The sequence below is a fragment of the Molothrus ater genome, chromosome 2 (assembly GCF_012460135.2).
Source record: "Molothrus ater isolate BHLD 08-10-18 breed brown headed cowbird chromosome 2, BPBGC_Mater_1.1, whole genome shotgun sequence".
NCBI classification, from domain to species: Eukaryota; Metazoa; Chordata; class Aves; order Passeriformes; family Icteridae; genus Molothrus; species Molothrus ater.
Genome location: NC_050479.2, coordinates 75,555,218 through 75,582,971, shown reverse-complemented (window position 1 = coordinate 75,582,971; position 27,754 = coordinate 75,555,218). Strand labels below are relative to the sequence as shown.

At 39.3% G+C, this 27,754-nt stretch overlaps 1 protein-coding gene across 4 annotated transcripts in view; it reads right to left on the bottom strand.

Annotated features, from left to right (window-relative positions):
• PDGFD (platelet derived growth factor D) overlaps positions 1 to 27,754 on the bottom strand; it is a 138,481-nt gene that overhangs the window by 19,790 nt on the left and 90,937 nt on the right. For all 4 annotated transcript variants that reach the window (XM_036392310.2, XM_036392320.2, XM_054514089.1 and 1 more), the window contains 2 exons: positions 10,170 to 10,229; positions 4,732 to 4,933 (listed from right to left, as the gene is read on the bottom strand). In XM_036392310.2, the coding sequence (XP_036248203.1) occupies positions 4,732 to 4,933; positions 10,170 to 10,229 (262 nt within the window). The remainder of the gene's footprint in view (positions 1 to 4,731; positions 4,934 to 10,169; positions 10,230 to 27,754) is intronic.

Below are 27,754 nucleotides of genomic sequence, written 5' to 3'. Positions count from 1 at the left end.
GCAAAACATAAATGCAAACAAGTATGTGGGAAAAATTAAATAATGTTTAATTGGTGGATTGAATTGCTTGCAACAATATCTCTTAGAAGGTCTTCTAATACTATTAGTCAGATAAATTCATGCTTACAGAAATTTAAACTAGGATGAAGATGCTTCCTTGAAACATGTCTGTACTCTCCTCATGACTCTCTAGAAGAACAGAAACCTTTGTCTGTGAAGAACTTCAACATAATGGTGAAGCATGGATGTTTACTTCTTTACCTGTGTTCTTGCCATGAACAGTATTAAATAACCCAAAAGTGATATCTTTCTGGAGATGCTTAATATTTGTAATAATCAAATTACTATGACACTGAGATCATCAATATATTACAATATATTACAGAAATGTAAAAGGAATTATTTTAAAATAATACTTTTTTCCTAACAACCTAGGATGAAAATAAAGCTGAATATTTATACTTTCAGAGTTTCTAAAATGCAGAAATTGGTCGCCTTTATGAGTATATTTTCAACTGGAGAGGTTATTTGAAATAACTATCATATTTTCATGTAGGTGTACACCATAGTTTATAGCTTATACAAGGCCTCTCATTTCAGAATTGTGAAAATCTGAATGCATCTTCTCCTTTCTTTTCTGTCCTGTTCTGCCATCTGGATTGCACTGTAATTTTATGGTTAGCTTTCAGTGGAGTGGTTAACAGCAAACCTTGCTGAACATATAGAGAATTAAATATCAAACTTCATGTGGTTATTAGTGAGACACATTTCATACCAATATCTCACTTCAATAGTAAGAAATGCAATAGAAATTTCAATAGAAATGCAATTTTGGTTTCAGAAGAAAGAAATGCACTTAACTCAATAGAATTGCATGAATATTGTAGAGGTGTGAGATCAGATTTTGTTGACTGAATGGAGTTACCATAAATATGGATTTAATCCACACACTCTTCAACTTTCAGGTACTTGCAAGAGATATATGGGAAAAGACTGATCTGTATATGCATACATTAATGTGTACGAATACAAAAAAATCATAAAATCCTTTGGCCTTCAAACATCAAAGATACAACTGTAAATCAAGCACTGCCATAATAATCTCTAAACCATATTCCCACATGCCACATTCACACATCTTTTGAATATTTCCAGGGATGGCATCTCCACCACTTTCCCTGCGTAGTCCGTTCCAATGCCTGATGACCATTTCTGTGAAACTCATTTCCCTAATATCCAATCTAAACCTCCCCTGTTGTAAATTCATGCCATTTCCTCTTGTCCTGTCACTTGCAGCCTGGGAGAGGAGACCAATCCCAGTTTGGCTGCACCCTCCTGTCAGGCAGCTGCAGAGAGTGATGAGGTCCCCCCTGAGCCTCCTTTTCTCCAGGCTGAACACCCCCAGCTCCCTCAGCTGCTCTTCACAGCACTTGTGCTCCAGAGCCTTCCCCAGCTCCGTTGCCCTTCCCTGGACACGCTCCAGCCCCTCAATGTCTCTCTTGCACTGAGGGGCCCAGAACTGAGCACAGCATTGGAGCTGTGGCCTCAGCAGTGCTGGCTACAGGGGGACGGTCACTGCCCTGCTCCTGCTGGCCACACCTGGCTGATCCAGGCCAGGATGCCATCGCCCTTCTTGGCCACCTGGGCACACTCTGGATCGTGCTCAGCCACTGCTGACCAGCATCCCCAGGTCTTTTTTCACTGGGAAGCTTTCCAGCCACTGTCCCCAGCCTGCAGCACTGCCTGGGGTTGCTGTGACCCAAGGGTAGGATGCAGAACTCAGCCTTGCTGAGCCTCATACCATTGGCATCAATGTAGCAATGATGGGAAGAAGCAAGAATGGAGCCAGAGACTACTTTAAAGAACAAAAGGTTCTGAACTCAAATTTTAAGATATAAAAACCTATTTAAACGTTGAAAACTAGATTTTGGGCTTTTGTTTGTTTGTTTTTGTTCAGAGAGTGGTTCCAGAGAGATTGAGCAGCCTCCATGCTTGGAGATATTAAAAACCTGACTTGACATGGTCATGAGCAATCTTCTATTGATGGCCCTGCCTTGAGGAAGGGCTTTTAAGTTCCTGAGGTGGCCTCCCACTTAATCTATTCCCCGATTCTGTGAGTTTCAGTTATGATAAAATACTGACTTCTTATTTGCTTGACCTTGATAGTTGTAGATTATTAATTGGCGAATTAAGAAAACACACCATTTAAATATCATTTATCACCTGTCCCTGTTATCAAAATTAGTATTCAGCAACACTGCCTCTCTTAGCTCAATTTTGTGCCAGAGTTTGGTATGGGTAGAAGGCTGGATAGGAGTGAAAGTATTAGTGATTAATTTATACCATTTACATGGTGTGATCTGAAAATGCTATGAAAGATAGGCAGAGATTACATCAAATTGCTCTTACCTGCCCCAGGGCTGTTCTAACTTAGGATAAAAAAATAAAACCTAAGCTGTAAGCTGAAACAGATAGATATCTGAAATAAATTATGATATAATCTACTGCTCTCTTTGCTGCAAGGTTACCCCAGTGCCTATAAACATTCCTCAGAGATCCACTCTGTCTGTGTTTAAAAGCCACCAAACATTTCTAATTTAAGGATTTGTAAAGCTGTTCCTTACTCCTCACATCCTCCAAGAACAAGCCTTTAATCTTGTCAGAAGTTTATGACTAAAAAAAATTCTTAACTGAAATTTTTAAAAGATTTCTCTGTGGTGAGGTACTTTAGCCCAGAGAGCTGCTAACAGTCAGGGGATTCGGCCTTTAGTTCAAAAACAAAAGGAAAACTGTTATAAAACCTTTTTTCTTTTTCCTGTAACCAAATCACCACCAACAAAAAAGCCTATTAAATCAAGTATTAAAACTGTAACTGGAAAAATGTTATGCATCTGAATTTTCTGAGCACTATCAGATCAGTTTGATACCTGCAGTCTGCATAATTAGCATCAATAAAGCATCAAATGCTATTTTATACTTATGTGGTTATTTAAATATATGGGATACTGGGCCAAATAGGATCCGAGAATGAAATGATATCTGGAAATCAGAACCAGTACAGGATACAGGATCTTAAACAGCTTCTAATAAAAACAGAACAGACCCTTCATTTCTTTTTTATACATATCTACTGGTGCCAAATCCAGCCTGGATGAATTAGGGACACACAGATCATGTTCCACACACCCACAGAAGATCAAAACACTCTTGAAAGTCACACAGTGATACTTAGGTGAAGTTTTTCCCCAACAATGGTGGTTCTTGCCTGAAAATTCTGACGTGCCAAAAGGGAGCAAAGTAAAGGGGTTCACTTCTTGCTGAATGGGTGCTCAGGGCTTTATTACAGATTCCTTTGAAATGCTGAGCCCAGAAACAAAGAAAGCCAACCTGTCTTGGAAACTGTACACCAGTACTGTGTCTACTAATACACAGCAAGTGCCTGTGGTTATTCTCCTGCTCCAAGGATAACAGCCACAGGACAGCCCACATTCCTGCCATTCACCTCTTACTCTCCAAGTCAAGGTGGGCACATAAATGACAGGTGGCCTCTGCCAGATCCTGGTTCATGCCTAACAATGACCAGGCTGACAATTTAGCAATATAATGATTGTATTTCAGGGCCTGGGAACACTTCTTGACAGTTTTCCCTAATACGGATGTAGTCTATATATCCCTTTTAAGAGCAAAGCCTCATAATTTGATAACAAGTTACAAACATGGAACTACAGTTCTCTCTTGCTCCTTAGAACATGCTTAAGGTATGGGGGGATGGGATCTGAGATGTAAATAAATGGTAGATTGCAAAGAATTGGAATTGTGATTTGGGAATTATAATTTTAAAGTTACAAATAAGAATGCATGTGATTACATAACTTGAAAATAGATGACAACATGAGAAATCAAACAAAATTCTTAACTCCAGATCTGGTGTGAAAACTACAGTGACTGTCATCCTAAAGAATCCTAACAGACATCCTACATTTATACTGCACATGAAGGGCAATTTCGTCAGGCCCTTCAGTGCATGGTTACCTCAGAGCACAACTGTGACTTCTCAATAGTGTTGCTTTATTCATTATGGCTTTGTACTGCCAGCTAAACACCCCTTTGCTTTACCATTTGGTGGATGATTTGAACTAACAGAAGGAAACAAGAAACATAACCCAGAAATGTATGCTTTGCTCAATTACAGACAAAGATGTTAAACCATAATAATGTTCCCTGCCAACATAATGAAAAACAGTGAAATGTTCACATCCTAAAAAAACCAGCTGCACATACAGGTGTCTGCACCAGATGCTTTGCTAAGCACAATGTGATAAAAGTGATCATTCCTCACTCAACAGAGAACAGTGCCTAAGCAGGGTATTTAAAGAAGGATGATAACACTGGTAATTAGGAGCCCCACGCTTTACACACAAAGCAATGATTACGAGGGTAAAGCTTAGAACCATATGTCTTTACATGTGGACCTGTGTTTTTATTTGTGAATTTATCATAAAAATGGGCAGTTTTCAGTCTGATTTCTCAAGTGAGATCCTACCTGGAAACTGATTAAGGATTGAACGACACATCCCTGGTTTTAATAGGTGGTACCTTGCCCTGTGACTCCAATAGGAACATGAGCGCCAGAATGTAACACCTGACTGATGGACTTTCCTATGAGGAGTGAAGGAATATCCTGTCCTTTCCCCAAAGTATGTGTAAGTATGTTCCAAAGTATTTTCCTACCTTTGGACTTTCTGTCATGGTAGCTCCTGCCTCGATAATGGTGGCCACTGTCTGTGTACAGATTCTCAAGATCTTCTTGCCAGGAGTCTGGGTTGAAGTGTTTGAGCAGATCCTCCACCGTGTCAAAGGCAGCGATGGTCTGATCCAGTGCTTCCGCCGTGAGCGTAGGGTCAGTCACTGATGGAGAGGGATAGGATACCCCCTAAGAGTGACATACATCTCAGTGTACTTGGAATAAATTACAGCACCACTTTAAACAACTGAAAACAGTTACTGACAAGCTTGTTTCATTATTGAGAGAAACAGTTACTTTGGGCCATCTTTTCAAGTCTTTGGGCCAGGACTTTCTTACACCTGTGTTTTCTTTTTGTAAGATGAGATACCAAGAAATTTCCAAGTAAATCCCAGAAGAGATGCCGGGAGCAAAAGTACTGCCACTGGTGGACTGTGAGTATTCAAATGCAGTCCTCAAAGGGAATGATGGTTTGCATACATGCAAAGATGCAATGAAAATGTGTTTTGAAAGCACTGTGATAGTCATGGCCACAGAAATGGAAATGCCAGTTGCTATTTCACATGAGGCAGATCAGAGACCACAGCAGAGTAAGACAAATGCAAAGAAGTCCACTAGACAATCTTTCTCTGGTCAATTTGGACAACAATTTTGGCATGGCTAGAGACTTGGAAAAATGGCCCTTTATTATCCAAAATTAAATGTTTTAAAAAACAAAGATGAATTGACATTGAACTGACATTTTACCAAAAATAAACTTACTAAGCAAACAGAAAAAACATGATATTTGGATCTTGGAGATGTTGGTGGGTGAGAAGCTGGACATGACCTGGCAATGTGCTCACAGTCAGGAAAGCCAATGGTGTCCTGGGCTGCATCTAAAACAGCGCGGGCAGCAGGGCCAGGGAGGGGATTCTGCCCCTCTGCTCTGCTGAGATCCCACCAGCACTGGGGTGTCAGCACAGGGAGGACATGGACCTGTTGGAGTGAGTCCAGAGGAGGGACACGAAGATGATTAGTGGGATGAAGGAAAGACTATGAGAATTGGAATTGTTCAGCCTAGAGAAGAAAAGGCATCAGGGTGACCTAACTCCGTCCTTCCAATGCCTGAAGGGAGCCTACCAGAAAGATGAAGAGAAACTTTTTACAAGAGGAGGTAGTGATAAGACAAGGTGGAATGGCTTTAAAATCAAAGAGGGCAGGTCTGGATTAGATTTGAGGAAAAAATTCTTTACTGTGAGGGTGATGAGACACTGGAACAGGTCTGCAAGAGTCTGTGGAAGCCCCATCCCTGACAGTGTTCACAGTCAGGTTGGAGAGGGCTGCGAGCAGTCTGGTCCACTGAAAGGCATTCCTGCCCACTGCAAGGGCATTGAAACTAGGTGATCTCTAAGGAACCTTCCAACCCTAAACATTCTATAATTCTACCATCTCAGCAAGGTAAAAATGAATATTTGGACGACTAACGTAGTATCCTCACAATTATAACACCAAATGGAATGCTTATTTTCCACCAGTAAGGACCAAGTACTGTTCTCTGAGTGTTCCCACTGAACTTTGGCACAATTTGACTTTGACAGAAGGATTGCAGCATTTTCAGTTTTATTGGAGAGGACTTGAAACATTGTTAAAATTCTTAATTTAGTATCAAAATAGTCACTATCCTGATATCACTTTTTCCATTATCTAAGCACAAGGCTGAATAGTATGCAAAATATGCACTAGAAAAACTATTAATACAGATCTCTTACTTTCTGAAGAACCACAATCAATTTTGTCCAAAAACAGGCATAGTATAGCACACAAATTGTTTGGTCTTGTAAGTTCAAACGTTGGGGAGAAACCCCTAGAAACCTAAATTCTTTCATGAAAACCCAGCTCTGAAGTAATGCACCAGAAATATGCCAGTTAAAATTGATGGCTTCCCAAAATATTTGTTTTGCCTCATCTCCCAAGTAAATCTGTATGTTAAACTATTAATCTTTGTGATTAACTTCACTCAGTTAGGTCAGAATGGGAAAGTCTACTCATTTGAGCAAATTCACTCACTTGTTTGCATGATTGTGTCTTTCAATTCCTCCTATAATGGTTTTAGAGTATATATATATTTTTTTTTTCAAATAAAATGCTTCTCTTTAATGGTAAGCTGTATCACACAGCTAACAACTCTTTACATTTTCCTGCATATGTTTGCTGAAAATATGGACAGTCCAAATCATTAAAAATCAGGAAGAGAAGAAACAGCAAACATAACAATAGTGCAGTCAAGAAAGCATAGCTGCACTTTACAGCTTAGCACCCATAGCCCAAGAAGTTTCAGCGGGCCCACCTGGGATTGCAGTGCCTTTCTAGTGCAGTGCCAAGGCACAGTGCAGAGGCCTGTAAAAATTCATGATCCCTTAAAAAGGAAGGCACACCTTTAAGCCTCTCTCCTGACTTCCACATGGCTGGGACTAGAGACTGTCAGAGAGGTGGAAGTCCCAGCAGTAGAAAAGCTCACAGCAGCAAAGTGAACACAGCATTGGTATTTAAAGCAGTGTTGTAGGACAGACTGTGCTGCAGCCAGCATCATGCATGTACTAACACAGGGGCTGGGGTTACAAAAGGGAAAGGCACCTAAACGCTACTCATGGCAGTCCAGTAGGGAAAGATCAGCCCCTGACTGCCTTTCAAAAGTGAGAGAGATGCTCCAAGAATGCTGAAGAAACGGGAGCATAAAAATCAGTCACAGGTGTGTGGTTTACTCAGTGTAGGAGATTTTTTCCCACATGTTCAACTGCACATTTCATTACAGAAGTGGAGGTCAAGCTGTGAATATGAAGGGCATGTCAAACTCATACAGGCAGCTGGGATTCCCCATTTTCTTTTCAAATAAAAGCTCCTACTCAAGAGATTCATGCAGCCTTGCTAAAACACAGAAGAAAGCTTAACTTTTTCTCAGTGACAGCCAAATCAAGAGGAATTATTTCAACAGCTGAGATAGCCTCCTGGCAGCAACATCATGTGACAGGCCCAAAAGCAACTTCAAAGCTGCCAACCCAACTGCCTCTCTTTTGTCCTGCCAAGAATGAGGCGCTCGCTTTGGGAGAGTTTGTGCTTGTCATAATCTGACTTCTGAGATCATATCCAAAGAGGGGGCAAGAGGAAATGTAAGAAGCAGTAAGAGTAAGAAATGTAAGAAGAGGAGCAAAGATCTTCCACATTATGTACCTCCTTTGTATTTCTTAAACGCACTGAGTACATTTTTAATTTACTGCAACACAAAGGTATCTCTTTTGTATGTGCTCTTGCCCTTAATTTCTGTTCACTCATTCTTTTCACTTTCCTATCTCTATTGTGTGCCTGACAGGCAATTCAATGTACACCACAGTTTTTTGTTGGTCATAAAATTACTTTACATATAATGGAAACTAACCTTATAAGGAGTTAGGTTTTATTTCCTTTTTTTTTTCCCTGGGTTTGCCACGATGGGTTAAGGGTAGAAGCATTTTTTAAACTTTCTGAGAAAAAACCCTAACAAAAAACCAGACCAAAATATAACTCTGTAATACGACCTCAGAGATGGAAGAAAGACTTTGCTTACTCTAAAATTTTTATTCTGAGAGTTGTAATGTGTCTATATCCTAAAATGAGTCTTTTGGTTACTTGTGGGTTTGAGAGAAGAAACTCAGACCTTCCCTGCTACCTGAGCATCAGCAGAATTGTATGTCATCTTGTCCAAGACTCACAGGTCTGAGTTTGTCCTTCTGCTTCTCAAGACCATAACAGAATCCCTGAATCTTTCTCTCCTGAAGAACTTGGATGTCCTCAGACATTTTCCTTGGTGCTTTTGTGAAAAATTGCTCAATCTCCCTGCCTTATTTTCTCTGAGGATAAAAATGACTTGTGGGTGCAATGTGCAGGAGAAAGTATATCTTATTACATAGGGAATGACATGGGAAAACCAATGAAACTGAGGTTCTGCTTCTGGTTTAGCTGTAGGTTTCTACATGACCTTGGGCATCAGCTTGCTACCTGTAATATTTGTATTGAACTTCCTTAGCTGCAACACATTAAAAACAATTTTTAAGGAAAAAAAAAAAGGGAAGCAAAAAGATAAACTTGATTTTTCAATAAGAAAAGGATACTGGGTTATTGTTTGGTATATTGTGCATTTTATGACATTAACAATGGTAACTAACATGGTGTTTACCATAGGCTTAGTCTCATTTACATACTTACCTGATGAGGGAGCCCTAGGCTTACTTTTTCAAACATCAGCCCACCATATTTTTAAACAAAATATTTCATTACACTGAGGTATTTTTCCCATGCCCACATTAGAATGAAAACTGGATTTGTGTCTTTTAGTAAACCTGTTCTATCATCTCCTGCTTGGCACATCCAGTAGATCTCACCCCTGCTAACATCACTCCTCAAGACTTTCAGCACAGTTGGTTCCAGGCAATCAGTGAATCGTATCATGAAGGGCAAGTGTCATTTGCAAATTCAAGAGTAAACACAAGTGAGATTGGCTTAACATCTTCTCATTTTGGCAGCACAGAGTTTTCTCTCTACTTGCTGCCTTGATTGGACCCCTATCAGTAGAATTAACCCATATTTTATTCACTGCTCATTCGCTAGCTACTCCTGGCAGCTACTGTAACAAAGGCACTATTAATAAGCTCTCTTCCATGAATGCTTCAGACATTGGTCTCAAGCCTGCTTTAAGCATTTACCCCCATCTCATGTGTTTTAAGAGGAGTTAACAAGAACCATGACGTGGTGTGGAGCAGGCAGCAAAGCACACAGAAGAGGACTGCCCATATTATGAACTCTCATGGTACTGTGCCATTCCCAAGTACTGGGAAATGGCAGAGAGGGCAGATTTTTTGCCAACGACACAAATCAAATGTAATGAAGAGAAAATTGAAATTTTTTACTAGCTTACTTGGGGTTTTTTTCTTTCTTGATTTTTCTCCCAAGCTGCAATTCGCTGCTGAATATGGAGTAACTGTACCTGACTTCAGATATAATATTTTATTGGAAACACTTAAAAAAAAATCTCAGTATTGACAATGAAATGCCAGATCCATTTTCCTGCCAGCCTGCTTTATGTGTGGTCTTCCATGTAAGTTGAGACATTCAATGATTAAAAATTTAGGTTTGTATCTGGTATTTTCATACTGGCAGGATGAGTTTGAAAACAAGAAATGTTTCTCAATGGCTGTCTCATGTGTTTACAACAGCAAAGGGCATATCCTGAATCTTTTATCCCTAAAAACATACTAATTGAGTCCAGTTTCATCAGCTGGATAAAAACTTTATTCACCTTCTTTCAGGTGAATACATAGTTTCTCTGTACAGAAACTCTGCCATTTTATTGACTTGGATTCAAGCCACTCTATCAATCCATTGACGGGCAAAACAGCGAGAAATTACTTACTGAGACAGAGCTTGTGACTGACTCCCAGTTGGTTTCTGAGGCTGCATGCTGGAAATCATCCTAAGGGGAGAAACACACAGGAAAAATCACCATTAAGGCAATATCCTAAATTAATTACAAAATCTAAAAAAATTTTCAGCATTCAACATCTGTCACTTTTTCTAACCCTTTTTTTTAATGCAAAAGTCCCTTGCTATGTGTCACTCCTCAATAAAGCTACTTCCATTCAGGTTCCTCCCTTTTCAATGTTTATAAAATCCTTGTGAGCTTGCTTGGACAATAATGGATGAATATTATTATTGTTATTGTTATTATTATTATCATCATAATCAACCACAATAACAGTAATAATAATAATACCAATCTGATATATGCTGCTTTGCAGAGCAAGACCTAATCTGGTCAAGGACATTACATTCATCTGCCAACATAAATATTAAACAACATCTCTGTATGTCTACAACCAGAGTATTAATGCAGTTGCCAAACTGATCTGTTGGAAAAAATTTGAACATGCTAATTCCCTGGTACTACTTAGTCCAGGTGAAAAGCAGGATAATCTAATCCATCTCAAAAGTAGTCCTAACATGACTGTACTGCTTTTGGTACTTGTGCTGAACAGTACATGATCATCACTGTACTATGTTTTGTTACATCAAAAAACCTAGCCACAGTACATTGCCATTAATGGTGTCATTGCACAGAATCTCTGGCATTTATGATTAATTTGAGCACAAGGATCGGATCCATAACATCTGTCTTTGGACAACTATGAAGCCAACATCTAAGCAAGCCTTGTTTCCATTTACAATCAACTAAACCTGCCATTTCTGGGGTGCAAATCATCTGATCTGGGTTAGAAGCTTTACTTGGGATGACAGTGCACACTGAAAATGCATTTTTGTCTCCATTGTCTCTATAAAGGTAACCTGGGAGGCTGATCTTAGAAACAGATGTCAAAACTGTAGATATTGACATGTGGTCACCTAAATCCCAATCCACTTGTCTGACCAGTGATGAGCAATCACTACTTAAATAATGAAGAAGCCATTTCTTTAATATTTTGGCAGCTTTATTCATTTCCAATTGGAATAACTAAACTGTGAAAAATGGAAAAAAAAAGGCAGCATTATTGAATGGTTATTAAACACACACATGCAGTGAATAGCTAATGATCAGCATGAATATGCAGGTAAGGAAAGTGGACTGAAGTGACAGCATACCAAGATTTTAATTTCTAAAAATAGAATATATAATGAAAAGGTTTAAGGAAGATGGATCAATGCCTTTGCTCACAATTTCATACTGAGTCAGTATCTGATAAGCTTTTTTTTAAGCTGGCAACTGAAAGGGGAAATGGAAAGGAAACTGCACAGCTGATGTGCAGTTGCTAGACTTGATCCTGTATTCCACCATACATATATATATATGCATATATTAAATTATTTCTTAGGAATGGAAAACTGAAAATTGATCTCATAATTTGCTAATTTGCCAATAAAAGGTTCCTTTACCCAAGAAGGAAGAGAGCTACTTTCAGATCCAGAATCAATATAATTCATTTTTTAATATTTTCCATTTGCTATAGAAAAATATTTAATGCCTCAAAAGTTACAGGATTGTTTATTAAAAAATGTTACTGTTTCTTCTTCTTCAGTATTTAAGATTAAAAGAGATTGAGAAATCTCAACCCTAAGTGACCACTGAAGCTGCAGAGCAATAAAAATATTTATAACTATGTGGTCATTTTCTGCTAAGAATACAGAAGAAAAACTGGTGAAATTTTCAATGCAGATTTTTTTCTTAAAAATAGTAAAGAGATCTGAAAGCTATAATCAGATCATACACCATTCTGAATATGCCTCTCTTGGCCACATTCTCTACACGTTTGGTTGCCCAGTTTTTGACAAGTAACAATTTAAATTAAATAAAAATGTATTTGAAAAGCTTATGAATCCTCTGGTAAAGTCTGCCAGTTGCAGAACTTGGAAATAATTTCCTCTCTGTCATTAGCTTCCATTTAGCACTTCCAGGAAAAAAAAGTGGCATTGAGTTCTAAAGCATTATTTTAAAACAGAAACAATTTGCTTCACTGAATGTTTTCAGAAGACTGTAGTCTTATGTTCAAAGGGATGGGCCACTTTTTTATCTAAATGTGGATATCTAAACTGTTTCTTTAGTCTGTGATTCTTTGAGTTGGTTCATGCCAGGAAACCCCTCCAAAATCCTGATATAGACACGTGTACCACCTGCTTCTTGGATCTCAAACCTGATGACTGCACATTTCAACTCTGATTATATTCAATCTGCATAAACTATTCACAACTATATGGCTTTGTTCCACCACCACTCAAGGCAGCTGCAGTCATTCTTGGCTTCACGGTGCTTTCAACCTCTACAGTTTGGAGATTATTATTATCTATGGCTTCTGCTCGCAGCTATTTCAAATAATAATATCAAAGTGGTTCTCATCATTACAAAACCCTCTCCTCCTTCTCACCATCGCCCCTAGCAGAAGCTGAAGGACAAATCTATTTTCAGTGCTATTTGTTCGGTTCATTCTACCTTGTTCATGTGAATTTGCCTGTGCTTTGGCTGTTGTTTTGCTGTTACTTCTTCATTACTTGAAACAACATTAAAACTTTTAGTTCAAACATTGAAAAAACACCAAAATTCTCATATGTTTTCTTACCAAATCAGGAACAACAGGGTGGTAATAATTTGGTGACATCACCTTGACAACAGTGCTTCTATTTTTGCATTTGTGTCATGGTAACATAAAAACTTTACTAGAGACTTCAGCAAAGCATTGAATTAATTGTTCTACAAGCAGCAAAAATACAGGCAAAACAACAGAACTACCAATCACCTTCTGATAGCAGCTACACTCAGTGAAGAAAAATTACTTCCAAACATCAACTTCCAAAATTACACCTCAGCAAGACAAATTCTGAGTCAGTCCCCAGAGTAAAATATTTATGGACATTGATGCATTGTTCCTGGCTCTGTTTTGGACAAAGAAAAGCTACTCTCTTCTTTGCAGACAGACTTTATAGCCTGTCTCTCACCATTGATGGCCACTAAGTGACAAGGAGTCAAGGGGAATAATCCCTGTTTCACCCAGGTCTTTCCAAGTGGAGATCATGATGCAAAATCACAGCTATCAATGATATATGAGACTGCAGAGCCAGATAGCACTGGTTCCTGAGGAAGATGATTTGCACCCATGACCTGCAGCAGCACAGGCTCTGCTGTGTTGAAGCCATGGGGCTTGGTAGGGTCATTAGGAACTGAGAGACATCAGGAAAACACCCGGGATGTGGCTGGGAAGCTTTCCAGTTGGAGAAGCATATTGTCATGACTCACTTTGTTGTACCACCCATGTGGCAAAACATGCGAGTCCTCTCAGCTATGCTGAGTTACTGCCTGGTCCTCAAATTACAAGCAAGAAGCACTGTGATTTTTCGCCTTTTTTACATGTTTTTTCACTGAAGATTAGTCTTTTGTCATCTTGGTGCATGACTACTGTGAGGAAGGATACCTGGGATAGGCAATAACCACTACAGGATGGGCACAACACCCAGACAGCTCTTTCCAATGCAAAGAAGCAGCCTCACATCTCTATAAGCTTCTCTGTCAATTATTTTTTCTTAATCTGCAGTTTTCTGGGGTGATTGGACTAGTTTTGGTAAAAAAAATGTTCGTCTGACAAAACAACTACAAACTATTGCTCATGAAAGCTGAGGCAATGCTCTCCACTTCAGTGAGTGGGAAAGGTTCTCAAAGGAGTTGTGATTAAGAATTAGATTACAGGCAGTACCCTGACTGATGATTTGGGCTCACTGGTTCAGTAAGGTCCTCTCCTAAAGGAGCACCTTCTCTACTGTACCCTTCTACTCAGAAGACAAGTGAGGGAGAAAGGGTCAAAATGCAGGCATGATCTTGGGGAAATAAGCATGAAAAAGAATGAAGTAAACTAAGAAAAAATTAAGACAGAGAAGCTGAAGTGTTGAGCTCTGCCTGTGGTCATCCCATTTGTGGTATTTAGACACCATAATTATAAATGATCCAAAAGAAAAGCAGTTTCTAGAAATTTACAGAAGAACGGGGCTAATGGATGTACTGAGACACACAGATGATCCTGCAGAAACAAATCATGGGTGAAATGGAGCATGTTCAAAGAGGTCCAGTACAGAAACAAAAGGAAGTTGTGAGCTCTCCCTGGAATGAAAGAATTAGGGATGAAGGCCAATGGAATGTCTGTAAGGAAAAATTAGAGTAAATCGCAACTTGAAGAAAAAAAGAGACAAAATTATCCTAACATTTAGGTTAATAAACAGAAACTCAATGATACTCATTGTTGAAAAACAGTCAACATGTACTCTATTGCATTCAGAGTTATGTGCACACAGGTGGCTGATAAGCAGATAAACTTGTATTTGTATATAGTAACAATAAAATATAATAACCTGTAAATTATTTTTTTTCCTGCCACAAGCAATAGTACCTATATTCTCACTAACAATTATATTTACAGGTATTACATTTCCTATACAAAGAGACACATATTTCAAGCAAATAAACTCCAAACTCAGAACATGCTGTATAACAGAAATGGTGTTAGAGTAATAAGTTAGAGGTAAAATAAAAATCATAGTTCCATTCAAGAAAGTGCTGTGATACACATTCAAGTTTGTACAATTCAACTGATTAAATTTAGTTTCTCATGCAGCATTTTAGGACACTCCAATTTCTATAAATATAAGCATACATATTTACACTTTGAAATAACTGTTTCTTCTACTATACTTTCATTTTGTCACATTGCTGGGTTTTAATTTAGTATCAGAATGATATTTATTAACAACTCCTAAGGATGCTGAAAGGTACCTACAGCAGGTTACTATGAAGCCAGAGGCTGCATTTTTCTTACAGTAATGGTCAAACTGCTGCTTCTCTGTTCAGCTCTGGTGACCAGACATTAATAAAAATAAAAGTTACTGAATTTGGAGAGTGAGCAACAATGACAGCGCATAATCTGGGAATCATGCCTTGCAATGAAACATTGAGCTCAGGCCAGTATTTTTAATGAAGGTTAGATGTGAATTGACCTTGTCTCTCCAGATAATAACCCATCCTCTGCTAAAAGAGCCTATTACCAATGTCAACAAGTTCTTTCATTTGGCAGTGCAAGCATTAACAAATCCAGGTAACAGTAATGTGAAGGCAGTAGTATCCAAACTGGAAGTATGAGCAAATTTTACCACTGATGCCAGCTATTACTGGAACAGCTAAGAAATCAACAAATATCTTTAATCATATTGAATTTTCTTTTCTACTTTTTGATGCAGTCCTATAAAGGCAGGGCATCCATGACAACAGTATTTTAAAGTCAGTAACAAAAGGTCAGACAGCCACCAAACTGTCTGATCTCAAGTGTAATAGTGTGATTCTTGCCCCTTAAAAAAGACATAAATTGAGTTTCTGAAGCCCAGTTGCCACTACACATCAGTAGCTACAACCTTATCAACCAAGTTAATACTAGAGCAAGGTAATATATAAAATCCCTCTTGATTTTTTCTGACACATTTACTAGCTATAAATGGACAGGAAACATAAGATACTTAAAATTTTAAAAGTTTAAGGTGGTAATAATGACTTAGGTTAACTGCAGTTTGTTACATTAATTTATGAAAAGCTGAAGTAAAACTGAAGCAGAAGAATATATTTAATAAGTTAGGTTTTGTCAATACTCCTCTTCATCCTTCACCTAAGCCTGGAAATAGGCATTGCTGGGTGCATACTGGAAGAATGTCCAAGACACTGACTTTAAACGATCTGTCTAAGAGGTCACATAATACTTGTTCAAATGAGATTACAGTTATGCCTTTGAAAAATCAGATGTCATCTGACACTATTATGCCTATCAGCATCCTGTTTGCTACTCATACCTACAAGGACTTCATTACCAAGCTGTGCAAATTGTGCATTACCATTATTTTTTCCATTTATCACAGAAACCTGTCCTTATATATCCATGTACAAGGGATTTGCTAATAGCTAATCTGCTGCATACTGCAGTTAAGCAATTGTAAACAAAACACAAATCAACAAACATTCATTGTAAATATTCTGCAATTTCTCCTTTGCCATTTTTATCTGAACGGCAAATTTTGATTCTGCAGTCAAACACCAGGACACAAAACTTGAAAGGTTCTCTCTCTCAGGCTGTCTCTTCCAAAGCCCTCAGACTGGTTGGCTGTTTCCAAGCTAAATTTATCTTTATTGCACTTATGTAAGTACCAGCTTTATCCTTTTCTTCCTCTCCCAAGTTTGCTTCCTGCAGTAATTCTGAAGAGATGTTATATCTCCTCTCAGCATCCGTTTTATTACACTAAGCAAGCCAAGCTGTCTTGGCCCTTAGTAAGAAATGCCCTCTTCTCCCCCATTGTCCCTGAACTCAGTCCAAGAAAAATGTGGTTGCTGTGTACCATGGAGACCAGAACTGTACAAAGTACTCCAGAAGAGATGTAACTACAGCCTCATTGGTCACATGCCTCGTACACTGACAAATTTTCTTTTCCCCTTTTCAATAACCAGTGCTATGCCATTTAACAGCAAATAATGTTGCTATTAATCTCTAAATGAGTGACCTCTTTGCTCATTTTTGGGCTGTTCCATTTCACTGCAAATCAATTCTGTGCTGCTCAAGATCATCCAGCTTGCCTCTCCGATACACTGATTTCCCCATTCATGAGCAACGAACTTCAGCATTGTGCTTGCTGCAAAAACCACTAAAATGCTACTCTGCAGATTGTTCCCTGGTCCCTAAAACATCCCAAAAATAAACCTGACTATGAGATTAACCTTTTAGAAGCCTTTTAGGATTAGCAAGCTGTGCCTGGCTGGATACCCCTTTCTGCATTACAGGACACTGCCTGCCCTTTGACTGTTATGTACCATCCAAGCACAAGGGACAGTTTCCTGAATGACACTGGGTGAGATGTTCCTCTGAAGTCCAATTACATTTGTTAGACAGCACTTCCTTCCATTCCAGGCAATCCTTCAGTCTGGATTGAGTTTCTTTGATAAAGAGATGTGGAGTTTTATTCCTAAATTCCTGCATGCTTAACCACCTTTTTTGCTGACGAGTGCCCTGTAAGCATTCTAGGTCAGACTTAGGAGCGTGAAGGTGCCCTGGCACTCTCCTGTCATTGATGCTATAGGCTGCCAGCCATTCACCATCTCCATGTGAGCCCTGGCTCACCTTACAGGGGATGCAATCCAGCTATATTACACTTACACTGCATCTGCTCCACTCCCTCTCTATTCCTATTGCATGTAAAGGAGACCTGCTTTCAGAAGTGCCTCTTGATGCCTTATGGTCTGTAGTGCCCATCTTTTGGCAGTGACAGTGGAGCAGTCTGAAGGCAACTGGGCTCCTTGCTCACCTTGGGTCTGTGTCTAAGCACACCTGGGCCATGGTGGCATCCCATTTTGCAGGGTTTGCTGGTCCCTCGAGATGCCCCATGCTAGCTCTGCTGGGGCAGTGGGAAGCAAACATCCAGAGGGGTCCTGGTCAGGGCAATGCTGCACATCAGAGTGAGAAAAGAGCTTGGGAGGAGTTATCCCATGAGCCAAAAACTTGATGTCAGGTCAGTTTTTGACATTATATGTGTGCCCTTGCGAGGACTTTGGTGAACTTCTGCCACACTGACTGGCAGGGTTTTGGAAGCAGCCTCCCTGGTAATAGGTGACTCTGCCCTGAGCAAAACTGAAAAGCTGATACTTCACTTGTCATAGTGTCCAGGTGGGCAAAAAACTCTTTCAGAGAAACAGAAGGCAGTGACAGCTGGTTATTTCAGGTCCCCTCCTACTTGGTGTGACTCATAACAAAAGGGAATGTACTGAAAGGCCCCAGTACTAGGGATAGAAGGAAAAATATTAATGAGAGAAAACCTCCTAGGAGCAAGCTATTAATTTTCTGACTTCTTTCCACTTTGGTTTCTACACATTTTTTATAGATTTAAACATGGTCCATAATTACAGAAAAATAATCATTAACAAATACAGTGTAATTTCATTTAATATTCCAAGTTTTCCATTAGAATATTAAATGAATAAGATCTACTAAGTGCTCGGACATGCACACTTACATCTTCAGATGTCATTTGGGAGAAACATGGAAGCAATAATAATAATAACAAAAAACTCTAATGGAGCTCAGCAAATTTAATTCTGAAGCTGAGGACACAATATAGAAGGGTACTGGTAAGGGACATTAGCTATCCTAGCAGTAATCCCAGCCTATTGATTTTTTGTGAAGGATCCATTTGTTTTTGAGCTCTCTGTCAGAGGATGGTGTTTAATTCTGCAGTAAGCATGCAGCAGGAGCATGTGTTATGTTTCACAGATAATGCAAAACAAAGCAATTTGTTCATCCTCCTGCTTTGACTGGAAAGCATTGCATTTTCTAGGACAACTAAAAAGGACTTCTATCCAAGCTTTCTAAGATGTTCAATAATCATAAAAATAGAGAGAAAACCTAATCTTTGAAGATAAAAGAACTACTTTCTCATAGCTTTTCTAGGTTTTTGATGTGATCAAAAGCAGTTAATTTACTGCACACAGCACAGGATACTGCTTATTGGGGATTTTGTTTAACATGAGTTTCATCAAAGAGCTAAATTAAGGAAAAATCCAAACTATCCCAACTGAACTTCCAGATCCAGATCTATTCCTCAGAAACACCACTGCTGTTAAAGCTAAATACAAGTACTTTAGGAGCAGTTAAGCTTCCCATTTATCTTATGCATAATTTTGCAAATATCAATTGTAAGTGATACTATGAGTAAAGACAAGGTAAAGAGCACCTTACATTTGCCACCTTTTGCAAACAATCTAACAAAATCATGTTAACAGTTTCGGGATTAGTTTACCAAAAAAACGGCCTTGAAAATCCTTCTAAACACCAAACTGAGACCATAATCTCAGGACCAGGAGGGTGTGTACTGGGCCACAATTAGTGTGTGACACATTTTATTTTAATTCTGACTAAACATAAGCATAACCAAATAGACTAAGGGTGGCTGTAAAATTATAATAGGATAAATATTTTCAAGCAATGAAAATCAAGACAAACAGTTTAATTCAGTTTTATACTAATGACATGGAAAATGTCACAGAAAATTGAACTGGCAAAAAAAAATAAAAAGAAGTTGTAAACATCATTCAATAGAAAGAAAAATGGTAGGATTACCAGAGGTCAGAAGCAGTGGCAGGTAAGAAAAACAAGCTTTCACTTTAAAGAATGTAAGTGGAGAAAAAGGTACAAGCCATAAACTCTGATGGCACACATGGACTCTGAAAGGAACTGGTGCCAAGAGACTGAATGGAACAAAGATAAAAAAACATGACATTAATCTGAAATGTAACACAGTGGCACAGCATGGAGGGTGACTTATGCCTGTACAGAGATCTTCCCCAGGCACAGAAATGCTTTCCCCATACCAAGGGGACACCCACTATCACAAATCACCACCTAGGGGATACCACATCACCATAAACCACCACCTCCCAGGGAACGTGGGCACGGGTAGGGCTTCTCCTCACTGGGAGGGATGGGTGAGCATTTGCACATCTTCACCACCTTCCTATGGGTGCAGAACAGGGTTATGCTCAGAAAAAAGTGATGTTTGTAGGTGCAAGCAGCTCTTCTGGAAACTGAAGATGGGTATTCTCAAGACAACAGGCACAGTTAGGTTTATACTGCATTGGTGTGATATCAGTATTGATAAAAATTGCAGAAGTAGCTACATACCCCATCTGTGGAGATGCCAAGGTGACACCAAACCCCTGCCATCCTGGCCTTGCACTGCTGGTCTGCACAGGCCAGGCATTTCAGCTCCCCACCTCCATCAGCAATGCAGGCTTGTGAGGAGAAAGCATTGGGGAGGGCTCTCACACACTCCGGCAGAAAGACCTTGCTCTATGGTATAAAAACTCTTGAGCATTTCCTGAACATCAGACAGCACTTTTAAAGTACCAGACCCACAGACTGTTTAGTTTCTACTCCTGGTTTTTAGCACAGCTCTCCTAGCCACCTTGTCCATCTTTGTCCAGGAGGACTAGACCTGGACTGCAGCAGCAGTAGGCTCACACCCATGCAATACTCCTAATTTCAGCTGCTATTACAAGCATTGTCTCTGCTTTTAATCTATCCCTTAATGCACCTGGAAAATGTACCTGAACCAGCACTGAGCTAGCACTGTCAGCACACAAAGTTGCTGCTAAGGTGAGAAAACAGTGTTTATTTTCACGTATTTCTGACAGAGATAAATTATCTGTATAGGGAGCAGAGTGTCCTATTTCTGCTGCCTTACAAACCTTCTCTGAGTTGGTCTTTTTGCTCTCTCTTCAGAACTAAATAATGCCAATTTTTCTGTATCAACTCATGCATATGCAAAAGGAGATGGAAGGCCTGAATAAGAACATGACTGGTACACTCAGGTTCTTTCCTAACCATCAGCATAAGATAAGCACACAAGACTTTGTCTGTACCACACCTGCTTAGAGGAGAGGCAGCTCAGAGATGAATACACACATGTAAGTACAATGCACATTTTGAAATAAGATCCCATTTCCAATCAGGCACAAAAGTTCCGCCTCATCTGTAAAAAACAGCAATTGCTTTGTGCTTGGTTTAGGTTCCCACCCCAACAGAGCATTCCCAATTTTTTGTCGAGAAGGCAAAGTTTTCAGCAGCCTATTTCTATTACTAGTGGCCTCTTCAGCATGCAACAGAAACCACACAGAGCAGTCAGACGACTAGTCCTCATGATGCCCAGGTTCTTTCAGGAATTTTTTTTTGTTTCAAGTTTATTGGCCAGACCTTGGTGTGAGATAAATTTTTCCAGTCCCAAGGTGTTTTTTTTTGCTCTGCCCTACAACAGTGGAAAAATTAGCCTCATACTTTCTAAGCTGTTTTCTCAAGTTTCAGGGATTTTTTGTTATTATCATTTTTCTTTCCTCAAAGATAAAATTACTTTTCAAACTTACCCATAAGTCTGAAAACACTGAATCCCAGGTTTCACAAATGCTGTTAATTGCGTCACTCACAACATTGTCCGGAGTTACAAGAAAATGAAAGAAAAGATGACCTCCATATAATAACTTCTGGGCTACATCTATATTAAGTGGTAAAATGAGGTGGAGATTGATCAGATACGGTGTGACTCATTCAGACACAACTATTACCCTGTAAAACAGAGTGGCCACAACAAATTGCACATTAGAAACAGCCCAGGGCCTGTTCTAGCTGCAAACTAGCCATGCTAAAAATGTGATGGGTGCAAACAATCTTGGGCCTATGCCTTGACTTACACACACCCCATTGAAAAGTCTCTGCTGACAATTCTGGATATATAGACTTCCTTATTAGAGGGTCTGATCCTGCAAGAGCGTGCCTTAAAGCTTCATGCCTGGACAACAACAGTGCCAAGAATCAGAAACACAAAATGAGACAATATAGTGCCCCATTCCTACAGTCTAAGGAAAAGTTTATTACTGTTTCTCACAAAACATGACCTAAGGACAAGATCAGGACAAAAATATTGATTGAAAGGAAGCATTTTTATAGCTGCCAAGATCAGAAGTATTATTTAAAAAAAACAGGCTTCTTCAGGTTGGGAAAGGGACCTGGAAAATAAGTTTTATCTGCCACAAAACACCATTTTGTACAATTAAGCTATATTCCTGAACAAAAACTATTAAAATGAAAAAAAGCCCCTGTTATTACCGGTCACAGAAAAAGGGGCTGTTATTTGATTCTGCTGAAAATGATCTAACAAGAAGATACACTAATTCCATGTACCTAAAAGCTATTTTTAGCTTTCAGTGCTACAGATGAGTTGCAAAATCTGACCCTGTGTTGTTATAGGCTCAGACCTTCCCTAATTAAGCTCTGACTAGTTATCAAACTGACAATTGAGGAAAATAGAACTGAATTTTTCTTGGTATTACAAGAGATAGGAAATATGATTTTTTTTTTTTGGCATGCCATTTATATTCAAAATCAGTTCAACGTGGAGAGAAATCTGTGGGTTGAAACAGAGATGAGGTTGCAGGCAAAGAATGATGAAGAACCCAAGCCCTGGGCTGGAGGAGGTGTTCAGTTCAGTAGCACAAAGCTCAGCAACATGCTGAGTTATTTTATGTAACAGTGCCATTTAGCCAAAAATTTTCAACTAAGATTTATCCTAAAAAGTCTAAAAAATGACAGGAACCCTGCAAGTAATAAAACATGTGCGTGTAAATATACATGTGTAAGGGCAAACCAAAACCACTCTGCCATGTGTGTCACCTATTTTATTATGAAGACATGCATGGACTTTATTGAGTGCTCAGGGCAAAACCAAAGGCTGTCAATTTAATAAAGATGCATGCATACAAAACACAATTTACACAGCACCATGACTGTCTTTGGAAATGTGGTGTAGGCTGTGAAGGTTATTGAAGCCAGAACCACTGTGCTGAGCAAACAACAGCAGCAGCCTGAGAGCAAACCAGCTTCCCCAGCAGGGAGGAAGGACCATCTTTGATGACCTGTGCCTGGGGCTATAGAGTCAGAACAAAACTAAGCTTTGTTAAAAGGAAGTGTGGAGATCACAAGTGCTCCAGTCATCATTGCTACCTAAGAAGAAAGGCAGGATGAAAACAGGGACAAGCTTTCTCACATCCACCAGAGACCAGTGGCTCAGTGAGGTCTGAAGCTGGGATTTTTGTTCTTTCACCTTCCTGGTTTGGAATCTGGGATTGCTGTTCTCTATTCTGTAGGCATGTAATTTCTTACACTACAGAGGACCCAGGTAAATCTGGCAGGCACAGGGAAGTGAGCATCCAAATGAAACAGCACAGCAGACAAACCCCTTTGCTGATCACTCTTGGTTGGACCATGCAGCCCACCCTGCTGGCAGTGTCCCAGACTGGAAGCTGGAACACCACCTGCTTCTCTAGTGTCTTTTAGAAGTTAATTTTGTGGCATTTTACAAATGAGGTGCCTATCTTTGAGGTGAGAAGGTCTCAGGCTGTGAGCAGGTGTGAGGGCACTGGTGGAACCTGGCCTGGAAGCCAGCACCCTCCCTTAGGTCATGATGCTGCATCCAAACCCATGGAAATCGCAACTGCATGCACAACCATCTTCACTGAGGACATGCAAAAATCACTGCATGGGTATCATAACCCAACACATGGAAAGTTTGCTGTGGAAAGATGCAACCTAATGTGTTTCTGGATTACATGCTGAATGGAAGGAGGAGCCTAGGAAACCTGGGAGCCCAAAGATGGACTGAGCTGACAAAACAAAACCCATTAAAGGACACATTCCCAGTGTTAGGGTAGGCAGGCTGTCAACTGTCATGCAGACCTGCCTAAGAAGTGTAACCTGATAGGTGACACTGATGCCAAAATGATTTTTGACAACACTACCCATGACACAGCCCTGGTGATGCCTGAACCACCAGACCCAGAGAGACATTGTAAAAAGTTAGGAAAATCTGGGGCAGTTCTGATAAGAACATCAAAAACTCTGAGGGGATTAAATAGCCTGATTTTTTTGGATAAGATTAAAAGCTAAACATGGACATCTTTGCTTGACTAAGCAAAAAGCAAAGAAGCATGAAAGCACTGCAAATATCTAAGGGAGATATACACCCACAACAAACGAACAGACTTCTTTATCATAAATCAGTAAGAGGTATAATTGCAGGCAAGGGTATGGCATTAAAAAAAAGGAAATTAAACCTTTTTATGAAAGAAAAAATGTCTTTGCAACAGTGATTTATTACTCCATGGTTAAATGTTCCTATGTGCTTGTGATATTTAAAAATTATACTAGATGATCAAGTAATGAATTTACAATACAGAAAATTCTTGTCCTGAAGGAAAGTTGACTGAATCACCTCACATCAGAATTCTAGGTTTGTCTGCATTAGACATTACTGGGGAAAAAAAAGCCTAAATTTAGATTCAGTAATCTTAAAACAATCAGTATCATCTGATCCAGAGATGTAAGTAGTCTACAGCAGTTACAGCTGCTGCAACAAACAAGGCAAAGATTTATTATGTAAGCAATTAAACACCCATTATACACAATGCATTGTGTTCCCTGGCTTGCCAAGAATGACAGAAACACATTGAACAGTGCTAAGGCTGAAAGAGACTCTGCAACCCAAACTCAGCTAGAACAGTACAAGAGCAGAATTGTGCTGCCAGGCTTTGCAAGGTGCTGACACACAGTCAAATAAATAGTACTGAAGGAGCACAGAACATGAAGTTGTGCCTTTGAGCCTCTCTCTACACAAGGCTGTGAAGACACGCAATCCTTGTTTTGATTTAAAAGACAACTTGCAACCAACACCTGCTGTGATGGATTTTCACAAGTTCCTCAGTGCAGCTGGAGGTCTAGCATGTTTCAATGCACCATACCACTTTTGGTATTTGCTTCTGACAGACTTCCAGAGGAAGCAGACTGACTTCCTACTCTTCTCCAACACAGTTGGTACACTTAAATTAAGCTGTGCACCTTCATCTTCTGTAGAAAATCTAGAGCAGAGGCTGCTCAACAGGAATAGGGCCTGGGAAGAACTGGTCATTTCCTCTTCCCTTGTGTCCATGGTAGCAAGTCAGAGTAGTGTTGCCACATTGAAGAACCATAAGTTAATTAACGCCTCTTTGAAGCACTGAAATAGAATTAAACTTTTTACAGAATCAAGCATAGCCCCTCTCTTCTCCCAAAAAATCTTCCATTTTAACTAAATTTTTAGAAAACACTCTCCAGATTTACCAAACCAAGTTCTTCATATGGTATGAACATTTCACATGCCAAAATTCTTCAACTGTTGCTGAACTGGAAGTACAGGACAGAAGATGAATTTACACAGACAGCATTACATCCTCAAGGTCTAAAACAGTCCTGCTTTTCAAACAAACAGCTCATGTGATCGACAGGTTAATAATGAGTGCTGTTAAAAAAGTCTGACAGTGTAAACTCACCTCATGTTCATGCATACTGATGTGATGTTTAGGGTTAGTTAACAGGGGAGAATGGTTGGATTTACTCTCCTCTTTAGTGCAGATACAAAAGAGGATCACAAGTCTACCAGCAGCACTGACTGGGTGTTTATGTTGGCTCAGTTTGCTACTGCATTTGCAATCTCTTCTGGTGTCTTCTTAATGGCCAACTCCAAGCAGACAAATTAACTATGAGGCCTTTCTATGTCATCTAACAGAAACTGAATTAAAGCTGTGACTGGTCTGTCTCTTTTACAAAACACCAGCTCCAAGATATTTATATTTTCTGTTTGTTTGCACAGACATGGGAAGCAAAGCCAGTGAACAGGGTGGTCTTTGCCCTCTCCCAGGTTATGCTCATTATGGCACATAAAATATACCCCTTCATTTCATGCTCTATGATTTTTGGTGTTGGATTCATCCTATCTTTCTGCTACCTACACATATTTAGTGTTAATTAAAAATATCGCTTTATAGATACCATGAGAAAGCTGTCCAACACACTCGGTAAGTAAAGTTATGGATTTTAACACTGGCAAGCTCTAAAAAAAGCCTTAGGTATTAAATATCTTTTAAAACTGACTGATTTATCCAGAGTAGTTTTAATAAACAATACCTTAAATATCTTCCATCCATTTCCTAACCAAAATTAATTCTAAAGATTCCTAGACTACTAGGAATCATTGATTTGTTTCCCTAATTAAAAAAAATAAATAAACAAAACCAAACCAAACAAAACAAAACAAAAAAAACCCAAAAAACAAAAAACTACATAAGAGTTTCCCAAGTTTGGGAATGGATTTAATTTTTTACTTTTCCAATAGAACAATTTTGCCACAACCAGTATCATTAACTCTGGCTCACTGGAAGTCTGCTTTTCTTGTACTCTGTATTTTTCTTTAACAGAGATTGCTTGACTGTAACTGACACTTGAAGAACAGGGAAAAGATTGGCTTTTGTATTGAATTTTTTATGTATCCAAATATATTATGACTAAAATATGACTATGAACCAGGAAGCAATATAGGCATGTATCCTGGTTTGAGCTAGGCTGGAGTTAATTTCTTCTCAGTAGCTGTTACAGTGCAGATTTGGAAAGTGAATAGTGTTGAAAACATACAGATTTAGGTTTTTGCTAAGTCATGTTTATCCTAAGTCAAAAACTTCTTTTTTCTCTCCTAGTCTCATGCTTTGCCAGTGAGGAGGCATGCAAAAGAAACTGGGAGGGAGCTGGGACTGCTGACCCAAACTGACCAAAGGGATATTCCACATCACAGAACAACACTTTTTGTTTACTGTTTATTATCATCATTATTACTGTATTTTACTTTATTTTCAATTATTAAACTGTTCTTATGTCAACATACAAGTTTTACTTCAATCCTCCTCCCCATTCCACCAGGGTGGAGAGAGGAGGGGCATGAGTGAGTGGCTGCGTGGTGCTTAATTTCCATCTGGGATTAAACCAGAACAGCATGAAAACTAACAGGGCATATGATTTACTGTGAATCTTCACACATGCCCTCACTTAGTCAAATACAATGGCAAGATCATGGCCAGTTGCTATGATACCATGGCTCCCTTCATTCAATTAAAATACTGAAGTCACTGTTCTACCAGTATACACACTTTCCAACAACTGCAACATTCCTGTGACTCTCATCTGCTACTCTTACATGCTATGATCTCATTGCTAATATGAATGTGTGCTTCTTGCAATTTGCATTTTCCAATTTACTTCTGTTGTATTTTGCAAGAAATCATCCTCATACTGAATGAGGCTTGTGAGTCTCTGATTATTTTTGTCTAACATGGGTAAGTAACCCTCTTGTACTGCATATGATGATCTTTCCCTGTTGGTGTCTTTTGTTCCTCTAACTTATCTTGGAAAAGTGGAAATTTCCTCTGGGTCACTAATTTCCTTAGGAATTCTTTAAACAGGTAAGTTCTGACTGCAGGAAATGCAGTTCTGCAAAATCTAAAGCTGTCCTAAATGAACCTAAATGCCTCTAAGTCTTGTTAGAATCAATTATTTGAGACAGGACAGGATACTGGATTTGAAAATAAAACATTTGTCTGTACAGTCCTTTGAAGGTGCAAAGCACTGCATCTCCTCATTCTTGGCCACCACCACAAGTTTGGTAAATTCTCATCCAGTGAAAAGCACATGACTGGAGTTAAGACGTAGCATTTTCAGCAGGAATTGGACATTAACAGGACTACTGCTATGTTAAGACAGATCAATGACAACATCCTGCAAAGAAGCCACACTTTAACTGAGCTGTCAGCAAATCAAGGACAGAGGAGAGCAAATGGCCAGTTCTCCCTCATGCTGTTCAAACAACAAAACTGCCAAGCACACATGCTTGCAGCTGAGAAAACACGGGCATTAAGGTCTATTTTCCTTTCTGATTAAAACAATTGTTTTATCAGTTGAAGTCTGACAGCTTCCAGGAGCTTCTGTGTGTTTATATGGTCCCACTGCTTCTGGATTTGCTATCTTCCTTGCAAGAAGG